This window comes from Gallus gallus, chromosome 14 (genome assembly GCF_016699485.2).
Source record: "Gallus gallus isolate bGalGal1 chromosome 14, bGalGal1.mat.broiler.GRCg7b, whole genome shotgun sequence".
Taxonomy (NCBI): domain Eukaryota; kingdom Metazoa; phylum Chordata; class Aves; order Galliformes; family Phasianidae; genus Gallus; species Gallus gallus.
Genome location: NC_052545.1, coordinates 12,578,057 through 12,594,492, shown reverse-complemented (window position 1 = coordinate 12,594,492; position 16,436 = coordinate 12,578,057). Strand labels below are relative to the sequence as shown.

General features: G+C 55.8%; 1 protein-coding gene across 1 annotated transcript; it reads right to left on the bottom strand.

Annotated features, from left to right (window-relative positions):
• Nucleotides 1-3,552: 3,552 nt before the first annotated feature.
• LOC112533474 (nascent polypeptide-associated complex subunit alpha, muscle-specific form-like) lies at nt 3,553-16,391 on the bottom strand. The gene is made up of 4 exons (XM_040647459.1): nt 16,265-16,391; nt 14,747-15,951; nt 6,773-9,536; nt 3,553-6,616 (listed from the first exon to the last, which is right to left on the bottom strand). Exons 1-2 carry the CDS (start codon nt 16,389-16,391, stop codon nt 14,939-14,941), a joined length of 1,140 nt encoding a protein of 379 aa, XP_040503393.1. The 3' UTR covers nt 3,553-6,616; nt 6,773-9,536; nt 14,747-14,938.
• Nucleotides 16,392-16,436: the final 45 nt, after the last annotated feature.

Below are 16,436 nucleotides of genomic sequence, written 5' to 3'. Positions count from 1 at the left end.
TGAAGATCAGCATGGCTGAGCAAAGAAAGAGAAATTCTGCTTTGCATTGGAGCAGAAAGCAACGTGTGAGCCGGGGGGGTGTTGCACCATGCAGTGGGTCGGGGTGCAGTCGGTCAGTCGGGTGCTACAGAGCGCGGCTGTTGTATGACTTTCCCGTTGCTGAAGCACAGCTTTAGGTTGGTGCAGGATGCGGGGCCGGGTGCCTGCGCTCCCAGCAGTGTGAGGGCTGTGCTTGCTGTGATGCCTCTGTGGAATTGCATGGGGAAAAGAAAATCACAGTGATGTTTTGAAGCATCCGGCTTGGCTGGGAGTTGTTTCTTTGCTGCGTCCCCGTGTTCCTACACCTCCCAGCCCCGCACATGCAGCCCTGTGGCTGTCAGCAGCGCCGTCCCCGCCTGCAGAACCGGAGCCAGGTTGTGTCGGAGCTCTCCCTGTACATAGAGAACCGCGTCTTACCTCCGACTCGTCGCTGCCGATCTGTAATCAACTGTATATGAAACCGTTTTGCTGTATCGCAGGTCATTTCACGCTGCCTTAGATGTAGAAAAGCCGAGAACGTATCCCACAATACACTTTGTCAACTTGAAGTCTGTTGGCTGTTTTGGTTTTGCTTCGGCACGGCTCCCATCGCAGCCCCGAGCCGTTCACACGTTGCTCCGAAGCGTTGTGGTTCGGAGCGGCGGTTTTTGAGCCCTTGCTTTTCAGTCTGGCTTTTCACGGCGCCTCTTGGATCACCCGTGAAGCTGCCGGGTTGGTTTCTGATGAGGCACACACGTAGGTGGTGTCTGAAATGCTGGAGGAGTTCGTGGCCCAGAGCTGCCGTGCTGGGTGCAGGCGTGCAGCAGGCGGCGTGGATGCTTTCTTCTGAACAGAGGAGCCTTGTTTGCATGGCCACAACCCGCCTGGGATGGCGTTATTCTGGAACAAGAGCCCCCAGGACAAGGATCTGCTTTCCTGGGCAGCTGCTGAAGGTGAGCCGAGCCATGCCTGTGGGTCTGTCAGAAGGGAAGACGGAGCAGAATGCATCTGGGGCTGCCACGGGTGGCTCAGCATCGCAGTGCATCTCTGCCACCACGGCCCTCCCATCCCTCAGCTGTGGTTTGGTGGAGGACTGTGCATTGCTGGACCTTGGCCTGGAGGATTGGAGGTGTCCTTGGGTCCCCTGAAGCCCCACTGCTCTGCTGCCTCCTGGCGCTGCTGAGCACAGACCCCCATGACCATACCCACAGCCCTGTTCCTACCTCTGTGCCGGGGCTGTGCCGGACCTTCCGCTCGGATCCTGGAGCATTGGGTCCAGCTGTGTCCCAGAGCCATGGAGGAGTGACATCTGGTTCTGCGAGTGCTGATGTACTGCTCCTTCCTGTGCTTTCAACCTTATTTCCCAAAGATGAGGTAAGTAGCAGAGCGCTCTCAGCACAGCCGGTGGGCAGCAGCGGTGTTCCACCAGTGCCCGTCTGTGTGCCCCGGTGTCCCTGGGTGTCATCCTGCTGCCGTGGGTGGAAGCTGCTCAGGTGTTACCTGCTGGATTTCTGTTGTAGGTCGTGGTGATTGTGAACTGCCAAGGGGTGGTTTTTAATAAATCTTATGATGGTATTTCAAATAAACCTGCTCTTTCTGTTTTCCTTTCCAGGTCTGTGTTCTCCAAGTGTTGCCCCTTTTTGGGGTTTCCTCTTTCTCTGCTTTAGGTCACGACACAAATGTCTTTAAGGATATTGGCTCCTGTGTGCACGTAGTTTAACAGGGGCCTTTGGGTGCAAGAACAGCCCCATATCTCCCAGGGCTGCATTTCTCAGCATCTCAAGAGGGCCGTGCAGGGGGAGATGCGCTGTTCTCAACTGCTGCCATGCCCATAGGCGCTGCAGAAGCTCCACGCTCCATTTGGTTCCAGCTTTGTTTCGGGGCTCAGGCACAGCCGCAGCCTGGTCCTGTCTGCTGTGCCCTCCTGGGGTCAGCGGACAGCGAGCTGCACTCCCTGCCCCATTCCATGGGGTGTCCGTGGGGTTTTCTTTGGGCTCTCCCAAGCTCTGGCTGCTGCTGCGTTCTCCCCAGCCCATAAACCTGCAGCCCAGGGGCCGCCCGCGCAGCCCTGACACAGCAGGGACTGGTCTCCATTTGTTGTGGAAGCTTCCCTCCCATCTCTGGGGCCGGCTCTCCCCCCGGAGCAGTGCTTTCCCAGCTCTGCACTGTTTCATAACGCGTCGCTCTGGCCAAAGGCTCACCAGCACTTTGTATTCAATTAAGGCTGCGTAGGGCCGCCTCACGTGCCGGGGGTCCGGCCAAGGATGTGCCCGGCCTGGGAACGCAGCAGGCTTTTGTTCTCACTTGTTAATCATTGCTTGGCTTTCGGTAGTGTTGTTGCTTTGTGGCATCGAGCAGTGATTCTCCTTTCACAGCTTCGCGGAGTTTATGGGAATTTAAGAGCTAGACGCAAATGACCTTCATTACCATGCTTAATTATCTGATAAGCCTCATATCCATCTGTCCTGCATATGCTTTGTACTCGGGGCTGCAGGACAAGCAGCCACGTTCAGTTTGGCCGCAGAGCTGCACAGCCCGGGGACGGCATCGCATCGCTGCACCGCGAGCGCACGTGGCCGGAGAGCCGGAGCTGCTCCGCATAGCACAGCGCTGACAGCAGAGCTCCCTCCCTGCCCTCAGCCTGCCAGCTCCACCATGGCAGAGACACGTTGTTCCTGCAGGGGCTCGAGTGTCGCCCGTCCCAGAGCCACTGCTCTGCTGCCGTTGTGCATGCAGCCTTCCTGGGCCAGCGCCAGCATCGCGATCGGGTTCCTGGCTGCCCCGGCTCCCTGCTCTCCTGCAGCGCGGTTGGAGAGCGGCTGTTGAGGAACTGTTGTGAGCTGGAACTCTGGAAGCTTCTGTACGTTAGCAAGGAGTGACGGTGCGGCGTGCTGAGGGTGCTGGGGACAAAGCAAAACCTCCGTTCCCTTGGCACAGAGATGTGGCTGTGGGTGCAGGACCCGCTCACAGCCGAAGGTCTGTCCCTATGAGTGGATGGACAGGAGGTCTGTGTGCATTTCCCATCCCACAGGAAAGGGGGGGCGTTCTGGGACCTGGGGGGCCATGAGCCCCAACCCCGCTGCAGGTCCCAGCTGGGGGCAGCAGGGAGAGAGGCTGCACACTTTGGGAGCTGTTGGTGGGGTGAGACAGGAGTCTGCAGGGCTTGGGGATGTGCAGAGACAGAGGCACTGCTCTGTGGTTGGTAGCATTGTGCAGAGCTTTACCAACACAGTGTGTGGTTACAGCTCTGCGTCTTGTGTTAGAGGAGGACGTGCACCACTGGGCTCTGAGCTCTCCTGGAGAATGGGCAAGTTTTGCCTTTTTTACCTGCTGGACGCTGCTTTGCGTGCCATGCTTTGCTTTCCTTCTGCAGGGGGTGTTTTTAGGGGCCCCTGTGCCACCTGCAGCAGGCAGGCAGAAGAGCCCTGGGCACAATTCCCAAAGCACCGGGGCCGATGCTGCCCAGCTGAGAGACTGCAGCCCACAGATGCCTGCAGCTCAGGGCAGGGTGGCTCTGGGAACACGGGGACGTGGGGACACGGTGCCAGCAGCACCCGCATGTCCCGGCCTTTACCTCCCCCTAGTGCCGCCCTGGGGAGCAGAGCTGGGCAGGGCTGGGGCCCCACAGCACCTGCCCGGCACCCACCGCATGCTGGTGGCAGCAGCCACAACCCAAACCCCCAAACCGGGCTGAGCGAGCGCCTGGCATTGCTGCTGCGGCCGATGGCAGCGAGGAGGCATTCAGCAGAGGGAGCTGAGCAGAGCCATGCAGTGACGACACCAACGCTTGGTCCAAAGGTACCCAAAAAGTGAAGTTTTGAAGGTGGGAATATGGCTTTTTCAGTGCTGTCCCCATAGGGCCGGGTGAAAGGAGGGCTCGGGGCCAGGCCCTGACCCCACTGGGTCTCTGTGTCTTTGGGGATGAGGGCCTGAGCCCATGCGTGCACCAAATGGTGCCTGGCCTCAGCAGAACTGCAGGGTCACCCCTAGCCCTTCGCTCCCCACACCCCTTGTGCTGGGAGCAGCATAAGAGCAGCACGAGGATCCCAATCTGCAGGGCAGGTGTGCTTGGTTAAGGTGCATGGCAGGGCAGGGGGTCATCAGGCACCAGAAAGTGGATTTCTGTGGTCGATGGGAGCATCGTGGTGGTTCACCTCTTCACACCCCGCTGCAGGAAACGCCCCAGGCTCTGCATTTTGAGTTGTCTCCAACTTGAGACAAAGCATAGGGATTACTGGATTTGGGGTTGGTGTGCCCCTGGGTGGCCAGAGACCCAAATCATGGCCTTGTCCTACCTGGACGTGTCTCTGTTGCCCTCAGGGGTGCAGGCTGGGTCTTGTAGGGCCATATAGGGCCATATGGTTTGAGGTGATGTGAATGTGAGCGGTGCTGGTGGAGACCCCAACCCCACCACCTCATGCCCCGGTCCCCAGCAGTGCCCCCAGCCCCAGCAGGGCCAAAGCCTGCGTGTCCCCAATACCACTGGGGTGAAAGGAGCCCCAGGCGGCTTCCAGCAGGAACTGACCCAATGTAAGAGCCTGCTGCACTCTTCTGGCTATAGAAACAGCTTGGAATCAGAGGATTCCTCTTATTTCCATCTGCCTATGGGGAGCCACGCAGCCAAAGGGTTAATTGCAATTAAACCCCGGTTTAGCAGCCGCTAATGCTAACCCCCCCCCGGGCCGGGCAGCCCTGCCAAGCCCTGCGCGGGGTATTTATAGCACTGTGAACTTTGAGCATGTCCAGCAGGCGGGCAGAGCCCGGGCTGGGAGCACGGGCAGAGCTTGGCTGGGCAGGAGGCTCCCGGTCCCAATGTCCCCAACCCCAGAGGCATTTCAGAGAGGTGTGGATGTGGCACTCGGTAGGTCAGGTGGTGGGTGGCTGCATTTGGTGGTCCTGATGGTCTTTTCCAACCCGGATGATTCTGTGCTTTCACGATTCCGTGATCTCCATCCCGTGATTCCCATTGGAAACGTGCAGTGCTGTCTGCAGCCAATAGATGGGCCGTGAGCATGCTGGTTTGCATGGACACCAGCCTTGTGTGCAAAACTGGTCTTACTAAGAGCAAGGGAAAGGAGGGAGGACGAGCAGTGACTCAGAGATGATGTCTAGAGCGAGCCTGGATGGATGCTTCCAAAAGGCTGTTAGTCTGACTGTGTGGGCACCTGTGAAAGGCCCCAGCCCCACGGCTGGTGTTCATCCCACGGCATCGCCAAGGCTGCAGGTCGGGCTGGGGCATTGCTTTTAGGAGTGCAGAGGGCAGAACAGAAGGCCGTGGTCTTCATGGCAGGCTTGGGCTTGTCTGCTCCTTGCTGCCGGATTCCCCAGCAAATCATAGAAACCTTAAGGTTGGAAAGACCAATAAGATCATCTGATCCAAGCATCAAAAATAGTTATACTTAATTGCATAGAGGGCTGGAAGAAGTAGGGCTGGATAGCAGGGATGGTCAGAGCAATGGAGCAGCTTCCACCCAGGGAACACCTGCACAGGAGATGCAGTGGTCCCCCACCACGGCTGTGCTGCCTTCTCTGTTTCATCACACATAGGTGGTATCTGACAGTGTTGTAAGCAAATCACCATTGGGTCATAGAAAGGGAGGAGTCTGGAAATCTTCATAGGGGAGGGCTGGCCTCATTTATAATTACAAATGGATGCAGGTCTATACAATTAGCTCTGGGGGCCTCAGAGTGCCTCTTTTTGCATAAAACACCGATGATTTATTGGGAGGAAAACGTGTTGTGTTCCCTCGGGAGAATAAGAGGGTGTTGTTGTGGCCCTCTGTGAGGTTTTTAGGTCCGAAACCCAGCCCAGGGATGTCAGCACAGCTCTGCATCGGTGGGCAAGCATGGGGCTGTCAGGGAGTGAAGGGGAGGAACGGCCTGAGCCTCATGGACCTCCACATGTCGTGGAGGAGCAGCGGTGCTGGTCGTTGCATGAGGCTGCTGGGGGAGGAAAAGGGCTGATTTATGTTTTTATGGGGAATAAAAGGAGTTCTGTAGATGACACAGCACCTTCCCTGAGCGTGTCGGTGTGATGCAGCCGTGCTCCCGGTGACAGCGGATGCAGTGCTTTCAGGGCAGCATTTCCAGTGGCTGCAGGGCGGGCTGTTGGTGTGCGATCCCTCAGCTGCACTCCCCCAGTGGGGGCTCTGCTCTGCTCTCCAGTTGGTGCCCCTTTGGCATTCAGCACACCGTGCTTTGGGGCTGCTCTGTGTGTCGTAACAACCCCAGCAGGCTCAAAAACGGCGATGAGCACAAATGGGAGAGTGGGTGACATTCATTTACTGCCTACCGCCGTGTTTGTGTACCAGATTTTGTCACCATCTGTCATTTCTGTTTTCCCGTCATTGCCAAAAGTTGTCATTCTGAATGGAGGGTGGGGACGTTCTCAAAAGATAACACGAGGTAATTTTAGGTACTTTAGGGCTTGTGTGATCCGTGCTGCGTGTCAGCAGCTCCGATGTACATCAGCCCCGTGAGCCTCGGATGGATCCTGGGCAGTGGCTGAGCTGAAGCTGTTTCCAAAGCCATCAAATGCATGAGATGCGCAGCTGTCGTCACTGGGAACGCATCTCTTCCTTGCAGTCACAAAGAAAAGCTGGGAAAATGAAATGCGTCCTCTCAAATGTTAAGATAAAAAGCAGAGAATAGGGGGTGCTGGAAACCAGCTCTGACTGTAACTGTATTTCCAGGGCTGTGACCGGGGACCACAGCACACGTTTTAATTCAGCTTCTGGGGAAACAGGCGCCTCACCAAGAGCTCATCTGTTGGTGTCAGCTGGACTGCAAGGCCAGGAGTGGGGCTCGATGCTTTGAGTGTGGATGGCCAATGGTTTAAACTCATCACCGAAGGTACAGAGGTGTCCCGGTGTTGCAGTGGGAGGTCACAGCTGGCACAGGAGAGCAGAGGGTCACTGCTGGCACAGGGGGAGGTGCAGAGGGGGGAGATGGGGCTTTTGCTCTAAAAGAAGTGGATAGATTTGAGGCGTTGAAGGTGAAGAGAGTACCGAGGACAGGTCTTGAGAGCAGCCACTTACAGACCCGGGGTGGGAGAGGAATGAGTCTTCTTTCCTCCTAAAAGCCCAGGGTGTGCAGCAGGAGGGATAGGGGCTCCGTGCACGGTGCTGCCCACCCACTGCTGGACATGCGGGGATGCATCCTGGCCTTGGTAGGAGGAGAAGCTGTGGAGAGAGCAGCCCTGGATGCCAGACTGTGTGCAGGGCTCTCTGAGCAGCAGGACGAGCTGTTGTCCAGGTTGTGTCCCTAGGACATGTCTAGCTATTGCATTCCAGGACATGGGGACAACAGCTGAGATGTGAGAAGGGCAAACACAAAGAACCCAAAGGGGCTCATCGGGGTACGTTCCATAGGGATATGATTGAATAAACAGCAGGTTAATTATTTCTGGCCAACCTAGCTCCCTTATTGAAAGAGCAGTGAAGCAGGGGGTGGGCTGCATCCTGACTGCACAGGGGTCTTCAGCACAATCCCCCTTCCCAGTCCTATGACCAACACAACAGACTGGCATTGGGTTAAAGCCATCTGAAATGAGAGAGCAAACTGCATGAAAAGGTGTTCATACCAACCACGACAACAAGTGGAGATTTCAGATTGGGCCCTGAATCTGGTACTATTCGGTTTTAATTAGTAGCCCGTTAATTAATTATGTGCCTCTGCCCATGTAGGCTGGGATCATGGCACCGAACTTGTTCTAAGGACTCTGCTACCAGGTAACAGTGATACCTGGGCAAGAGGTGATGGCCTTGAATTGCACCAGGGGAGGTTCAGGTTGGGTGTTAGGAAATGTTTCTTCTCAGAAAAAGCGGTGCTGCAGTGGCACTGCTGTACAGGGAGGTGGGGTCACCGTCCATGGGGGTGTTCAGAACCGTGGGGATGTGGCACTGAGGGATGTGGGCAGTGGGCACAGTGGGGTGGGCTGGGGATCCGAGAGGTCTCCTCCAACCTGAATGACTCTGTAGTTCTAGGACTGGGCTGATGCTGGCTTCAGTATGCTTTGTGATATTTTACATTATAAAGTCTTCCTGGAAGAGTCCCCATCCATGCAAAATCCTCTATTTCATGCTGTCCTCAGCTGTTTTTGTTGTATGAATTCAAGATAACAGCTCTGTCCTGTTTTAGCACTTCAGTAATGTAAATGGGCTTTCCTAGCTTCAATCCTTCCCTATTCGCTCTCTCTTAGAGGGTAATTTTACAAAGCTCATGAGCAAATTCCACCCGAGCATTTCAGGATGCCGCGCATGTCAGTGAAAGCCATTGTAAAAACGTTGGGTCTTCTTTCATTTCACAAGAGGATTTCAGAGCTCTCGAACTCATACCAGCTTGGGAAGTTGTCCCAAATGAACACCAAGTGCCTTCTTGTATTGGAGAGTGCATGGCTGCACGCGTTGGAAGATGACCTGTTGAGCTCAGTGGTGTAGGAAGCGAGCGGTATGCATGCACTGGGAGGGCTGGTTTGAAAAGATAATCCTGTTGTCATTAGAGGCAGTGTCGTAACAGCAAAGTGACTGAGTGGCAAAGCAGAGGGTGAGGTGCCACAAAGGATGGACGGTGCGTTGATGGGAGTAACGCACAGTGAGCACACTGCAGGCTCACACGTAAAGGGACGTCGGCTCCTGGTGCAGTCAACAAGGTGTTGGGCCTCAAGGAGTCCCAAGTGACCAACACTGTGTCCAATCAAAGACCCCAAATCCACACAGATTAAAATGCACCTGGACTAATGTACGGCGATGTGCGTGTGCATTAAGAGCACTTCCTGACCTTTACCGGGATGGCGTTATCCCCTGGAGCACAACATTTTATTACTCCTTCCTTCTACATAATTTATCATAGAAAAACATTATTTTGGCTATAAAATTATTCGCCTTCACTTTAAGCCCAGCAATAGTATTTAACTTTCTGATCCTTTTTGAAACTAATTTCCCCAGGCAAATTACATATTGTGCCAAGAGATTCCTTTGGCTTTAAATTTTCCTGCCATTAATGTCACAGGATGGGACATCACCGCTGGGAGGGCGATCGTTTTGTCTGATAACCTTGAAAGCAACAGAGAACCTCATCAGAGATGCTCTCACACAGGTTTTCCAGTGGAAATTACCCTGGATTTTTCAGTGCTGGTTATTATCACACCCCCACAGTTAGCTTTGCTGCCCGACTCCGATCCCCTTAACCTGGGCTATAAGCAATAGTGACAATGATTTCTATGTTTGCCCAAGCCCGTTACTCAAACGTTGTGCAAATCCACACAAAAGGTGATTTCTGCTGAAAAGTTTTTGCAGCTGAAGCCCTCCTTCTGTGTTTGGGAGAAATACAGGGCCAAACGGGCAGAATGGGGTTGGGTTTGGCTCTGCCATACGCAGGGGGATCCCAAGTGGTCAGGTCAGAGGGAAACGAGACACATCCACGTGTATGCATGAGAGCCAGGCCTTACCCAGGAAGCTGTCTAAGGGAAGCACGGCGTTGGAGAGGCAGTGGATGCTTTGAACTGGTTGTTGCCGTATCTAGGAAAAACAACACAACAAAACAGTGGGTTTGGTTGGAGTCGAACTGAAATGAAAAAATCGGAGAGGAGAGAGCTGGTGAAGCGATGCCGTGTGGTTAATTTGTCATTGCTCACTCATTTTATTTGCCCGGCTCCAGAGCTAGAAGCTCTTTGAAGACCTTTGCTCATTCGGCACAGAGATGAGTTGTTTATCAGTGATCAAAATGTTTCAGTGCTCCCCACATTCCCAGAGGTGGAACCTCAGGGGTCTTCTGAATACTCACTGAATACCTGAACGCATGAGAGCTGTCTACCAGTGTGTTATTGGCTAGAAAGAAGTGAAGAAAAGCATCGACCAGTTCTTCAGTGCCCAAAAAATGCTGAGGAGGAGACCCGAGTTCATTCTCATTTCTCCTAGGAAATCCAGTTCCTGACTCCAGATCAGAGAGAGGACCCAGGATCCTCCCTACAAAAGTTGCTTTTTTTGGTCTAAAATGGGGAAAGAAGTCTTGTGCTAGAGGAAGAGCAGACTGGAGGAACAAACAGGCGGTTAATGTATGCACCTTGTCGACCCAGCTCCATGGGTTCCGTGCCTTGATGAATATTGAAGGATTTTATACAAATTGGAACTGGTTCAGCAGGACAGTTTTTCAGAGAGCCAGCCCAGGAAGGCTTCCTGGTCTTGGGGGGCCCTTCCCTCTGTGACAGGAGAGCACCCAGGCCCTGCTCGGAGGGCTGAGGCTCCCCGGAGTTCTGCACACAGGTGACTAATGGGATGGTGGTGAGACTGAGGGCTCAGCGGGAGTTCTCATGGGACCATCCCATATTTTTTTGCAGCAGGAACCATCAGCTGTCAGCTAGAACACAAGGAGGGCAAGACTCTTTAGCAGGGTCTGCTGTGATAGGAGAAGGGGGAATGGTGTCAACCTAAAAGAGGGGAGATTTTTGTTGGATATAAGGAAGGAGTTCTCTACAATACGGGCAGTGAAGCACTGGCACAGGTTGCCCAGAGAGGTGGTGGGTACCCCATGCCTGGAGACCCCCATACTCAGGCTGGGTGGGCTCAGAGAAGCTGTAGGTGTCCAAATTCATCTCAGGGGAGTGGGTCTGGATGGCCTTTAGGGTCTTTTCCAACTCAAAGGATTCTGTGATTCTATGATTTCCAAATGCCACCTTGGACACTTACATGGAAGGCACAGCACTGCTGCGAGTAAAGCTACCAATACACAAAGAAAGCTTTGCACAGGGAGGGAGAAGAGCTGATCTATGAGATTCAGAGAAATGAATTTACTTTCACAAAAGACATACACAGTCTACCCGAGTAGGTTAATAAACACTGGGATTGCATTTGATTGAACGGAGCTATGCTTAGTGGGGTAAGATGTGCTGAGCCCTTGATCCTGTCCCTATAGAAGGCCTCGTGGAAAGGGCAGAGGAATGGAACAGGCGAGGAAGAATCTGAAGACTCCTGTTAAGGAGCAGGCGGTCGCCCAATCCCCCACATTCATGGGTATGTTAATGTGTCGCTGCTCCAAGCACTGCACAGCGAATGGAAGAAAGAAGGGGCCGAGGCACCAGCTGCGGTGGGAAAGGTGAGGTCTTCATGGCAGAGAGAAGGGAAGCAAAAACTTCCAAAATCACCCATCTTGAATGGCTGGGTGTACCTGGGGGCCCCTGCGTTCCGCTGTGCTCAGGGAGGGATCCGTCACTGTGATCAGCAGGGGAAAAAAAGGTTCCATGTCGTTATTTTGGCCCGTGCAGCTTCAGCCACACATAAACCACTAATTGCAACTGCATAAGAGGAAGCTGGCAGACATGGAACTTGCTGAGATTACAGATCACCGTTTTATGGGCAGAAATGTGATTTTCAGGTGGATTGTGAAGCTGGGTGAGAGCGGGTGGCAGGCAGACAAAGCTGTAGTGCAGCAGAGCCCAAAGACAGATACTTCTCATAGCACTTTGACTTAAAAGTGCTTCATCTGTTCAAAAAGCAAACGGGCTGTTGTCTCTCCAAGTGCAAACCGTGATTTCTGAGAGCAGCGACCCAGAATAAGAACATCAAGACAGATTTAGGCACATTTTTCATCCCCGTTTGTTAGGCACGGCCCCATTGCAGGCCAGCACCAGCAGAAGGGCTTCACATTTGGGATGTGAGAAGAAAGGACCACTCCTAGGGAGGGACCTGTTTGTGTTGGTGACAGAAGACCGCATGACATCCTGAGCTGTTGTCTGCACCTCTGTGAGATCCGTGCTTCTTAAATGCACGATTCCTCTGCACTGGGATCACACCGGGGCTCTTGGCAGATGATGGGCAGAGTTCTGAGCAGCTCACAGTAATGCCCGGGTTTACATCCCATCCCCACGTGGCTCTATTAAACACTTGGAATTGATTCCATTGCTTTAAAATGATAAATGCCTATAGCCAAGGATAGAACCTAGCTGATATTTGCCAGCACGGCATTACTGGATGGCGCCTATGAAGCAGAGCTTGCCACGTGCAGATATTTGCTTCTACAGCCAAATGAAGGAAGCAGACTTTGGGATGTTAATTCCTTGGGCTACAGAGCCTAGCGGAGGGTTTGCAGAAGCACACAGAGGTACAGCTACACACAAAGCAGCACTACGATTGCGGTCCTGGGGGTTACCACCACTTCCTGAACACAACAAGTATTCGCACATGCAATGAACATCAGAAGCCAGAAACAACAGTTACATCGCATGAAGCTGCTCCACGGTCCCTTGAGCGCAGGTGGTGTCTGTGCAGATAGCTGTGCTTGGAGAAGATGGGCAGCACCTCCTTCGGCAGCTGGGAGGAGGGGAGGTGTGGATGCTGGGCTTTCCATTTGCTGGGACAGCCCCACCGGGCAGCAAACGTGGCAGGTAAGGAGACCAAATGCTGAGACATAATGTTGCCAGGAAAAACAGACTCCATTTCCCTCTGAGAACTGTCCTGATGATACCACAGCAATTACAAGTTACAGAGCAGAGCTCCTCAGCAGTTATTCAGACATGGTTAATTGTTTGGCTCGAAGGATCTGGGGTCACCTGCTATAGAAATGATACTTCCCTGTTTTGGCTATGGGCAGGAAGATAGGATCGCGGGAACTGTGTCTTTAAGCAGCTTAGTTTTGGAGACAGGAAGTCTGGAAATGGGCTGCAGCAGTGCAGAGTTTATTATGCAATTTCTCTTGGAACTGGTCCCTGAATAAAGGGGTTACCCATTAAGCACCTGCTCCCGAGCACCGCCTGTGAAGTCCTCAGGAATCCCTGCTTAATTCTCAGCTGGGGGAGCAGGGAGCTGGGAGCCACAACTGGTAGTACTGGGTGTGAGTTTGCAGTGCCAGGGCTCATCCGTGTGCTCTGCAGTACCTTTCTTCCCGAGTCCTCCTATACTATTTGGGTAGCCTGTTGGGCAAGTAATCATAGCCCTATTTCTTAGGGGCGGCTGTGCTTAAGGGTCGAAGCCTTCCCTTTCCTCCTGACGTGTACACCACACTATTGTGATCCCATGGCAGAAGGCAGTTGGAGCCACCCTAAGCAGACCTCAACACAGCAGCAATAGGATCCTCTCCCTCCTCTGCTGCCCTGGGATATGGGATTCCCTCCCTCCAAAGCACCTCCTTACACTCCCCAGGACTCACAGCTCCATCTGACCTTATCTCTGTGGCAAGTCCGGCTTGGCCTGGCACTTCTGCGAAGGTGGAGGAGCTCTCCCAGCTGAGGGGAGAGGACTCGCAGCCTGCTTCCATCTGCTCCCCATGCCCAGCACCGAGGCGGTAGCACTGCCCTGGCAGGCATACTGGTATGCAAGCTGTGCTTATGGCTGTGGTGGTGGTGCCCGAGCCCTTTGCGCAGCAACTTTACACCCAGAGGTACTACTGTACAATATCAGCACATAGCCATAGCCAGGCAGCACAAACACCTTCCTGGAGGTAAGCTGTGTGTCCACCCACATCTGTCCCCACGAAGTCCCCACCCTGACTTTATGCCAAGGCTGAAGAGTCATTGCAGCAGCACAGAAGGGAGCTTGAGGAAAGCAGAGCACTACGGGGAGCTCCTGGGCTGCTCCAGCAAACCCTTTGTTGACGAGGCCACAAGCGATGCAATGGGCAAAGAAAGGGCATAAAGTGACCCAGCTGCAGCTCAGCATGCACTGACCACACTTTTAGAAATCTCAGGTAGTGGACAGCAAAGGGCACTGCTGCTTTTTGTGGTGCCTGGCAGACAGTCCGGCCTAAATTTCATCCACCCACTGCCAGTAAGAAGACATTGTCCCCTGACCTAAACTGGGGAAGATGCCTTACGTTATAGCAAAACACTGCTGGACGGGAGCTGTTGCAGATTCTCGTTTCTGTGTACTAGATGCCTTACTTGCCAAAGGGAAGAAGTGTTCCTCTGTGATTGTGTTGCCCTCGTTTTTAAGATGGCGGGCTAGATTTGAAACCCCCAGGGCAGTAGCTGAGACCTGAAGCCAACAGCTCGTGTCCCATTGTGCTAACACAGACCATGCCCACCACCAGCAGCATTCAGCTAGTGGGCACCTGGAGCTTCCCACCCACAGGACTGGTGCCCCGGTGCAGGACCCAGTTCAGAACCTGCACTCTCATGTCCAGAGGAACCGTGAGCCTCCAAAGCCCTGCCCCACATAGACCTGCCCTTAAAGCACGTGGGAATGCTCTGCTTTCGAAGGAAATGTCGGTAAGGCAGACAGGCAGAGAGCACTGCCTGTGTAACCGATGAGTGATAGAAGCAAAGGCCTGTAAGAGGCTTCTGGTGTGACGATAGTCAGACCTCAGCTTGGACGGGCACCATGTAAATAAATATGGAATTTGCAAGTAAATGCAATGAAATGCATGTAAATGCAGAAGTAAATGTAATGAATACGAGTTGGGCCGTAAACAGAAGACAGGCTTGTCCTTTGCTAAAGGTGTCGTTATAGATCTCCTTTAAACCAACGCAGAGCTGCTGATTGATCTGTCCCAGCTTATGGATTTCATCGGCATCCTCGGTGCCGTATCAGTGCCCTCCTTCAGCCCGTCCCACACTGGTGTGTGGTCTCTGGGGGCATGTGGACGTGTTGGTGCCGAAGACAGCCCTGAGCATCTAGTTTGGCTACGAGGCGCTCTGCTGCCTTGGCATGGCACGTCACTGGGGCTTATAGGACCTGCTTCTCAGGTTGGGAACCAGTATGGAAATCCGCTGAAGCACATGAGCTCCAGTCCTACAAACCTGTTTTGGCCAGGGAAGTCTGTCTAGACAGAGTGCAGGTGTTTCTGAAGCCGGGAGCCTCCGCCGCCGCCTGGCGCCATGGCTCCGGTGCCTGAGAGCAGCCCTCGTGCACGGCAGTGCTGGCAGCGGGCTGGGCACGTTGGATCTGTGGAAAGAAGCCCCTCAGCACGGCCACGGCCTCCTGCAGGCTGCTTAGCCCGGGCCTGGGGTCACCAGCTGGAGCGGTGCTCTGACAGGGCGCGAGGGGCTGCCGCAGGGGATCCACTGCCCGGGCAGCAGCAGGCAGAGGGGGAGGATGGGCTGAGGGAAGCCGGGCACTGCGAGGGGACGACGAGGAGACGCGCAGCACAGCCCCGGCCCTGCGGCCTCTGCGCTTTCTCCAGGCCGTGTGGGAGAGGCCGGGCACGGCCTGGCACGGCCCCAGCGGCCCACACCGGGAGTAGCAGGCAGAGCCGTGCCTCCGTGCCGCTGGGGGCCGAGAGGGGACGCGGAGGGGCGTCTGCGAGGGGCTGACAGGGACACCGAAGGGAAACGGGGGGGTGGCGGGGAGGCCGGGCCGAGGACACCGAGGGCGCCGTGAGGGGAGACGCCGCGGAACGGAGGGCACCGGGGAGGGACCGCGGGCTTAGGACGCCGACGGAGACGCCGAGGGGGGGACCGCGAGGGGACGCGCTGCGAGAGGGCGGCCGTAGCGGTGCCGAACGACACCGGGGTCAGACTGAGGTGAGCGCAGAGGGCGCGCGGAGGTGACGGACGGGCGCTAAGAGGGGCAGAGCCCGCGCTACCCGCCGAGGCCGCCCGCCCCGGGGACGCGGCGGAGCAACTGAGGACGAGCTCGGCTCTTTCCGGCGCCGCTCGCGCCTTTCCGGCGGCGGCGGGGGCGGGGGGCGTGCCCCGTGCGCGGTGACGCAGCGCGCAGTCCCCGCCCCGGCCCCGCCTCCATGGTCTCTGGAAAAGAGAAGAGAAAAAAAAAACTTTTTTTTTTAATTGAGGAATCAACAGCCGCCATCTTGTCGCGGAGCCGGAGCGCGGCGCGAGCGGAGCGGGGCCGGGCCGGGCCGGGCCGGGGCAGCGGGGGCCGCCCGCAGGGACACGGGGCAGCCGCGCGGAGCGCCGCCAACGGGCAGCGGGGCTCGGGGCGGCGGGGCAGCGCCGGCCGGGGCCGAACGGGCGCCGCCAGCGGGACCGGGAGCGGCGGCGGCGGACTCATTGTTTTGGGGCGTTTTTTTTTTTTTTTTTTCCCCGAATTTTTTTTTTCCATTTTTTTTCCCTAATTTTTTTTCTTTTTTTTTTTTTCCCTCCCTCCTTCCCCCCCTCTCAACCCCCTCCACCCCCGCCCTCCTCGGCCGCGGCTCGCCCCGCGGGGTGGGGGCGGCGGGCGGGGGCCGGGGCCGAGGCTGAGCGTTCCCCCCCCCCCTCCAACCCCGGCGCGGAGGGGAGGGGACGGGGCTCGGAGCGGCGGAGGGGGGGGGGGCCGGCTATGCTCCCCGAGTGAGCGCCGGACCGCCATCCGGGCACCGCGGCGGCAGGGCGGGGGAGCGGCCGGGAGGAGCCGGGCCGGCAGGGAGGGGGCGCTTGGGCTCTTCCCCCCAGCCCGCCCCGAGCCCTCCTCCCTGCGGCCTGCTGCGGCGGCGGCCCCGGCCATGGGGGAGCGGAGGGGGCCGCCGCCGGCCGGGCACTGAGCGGCGCT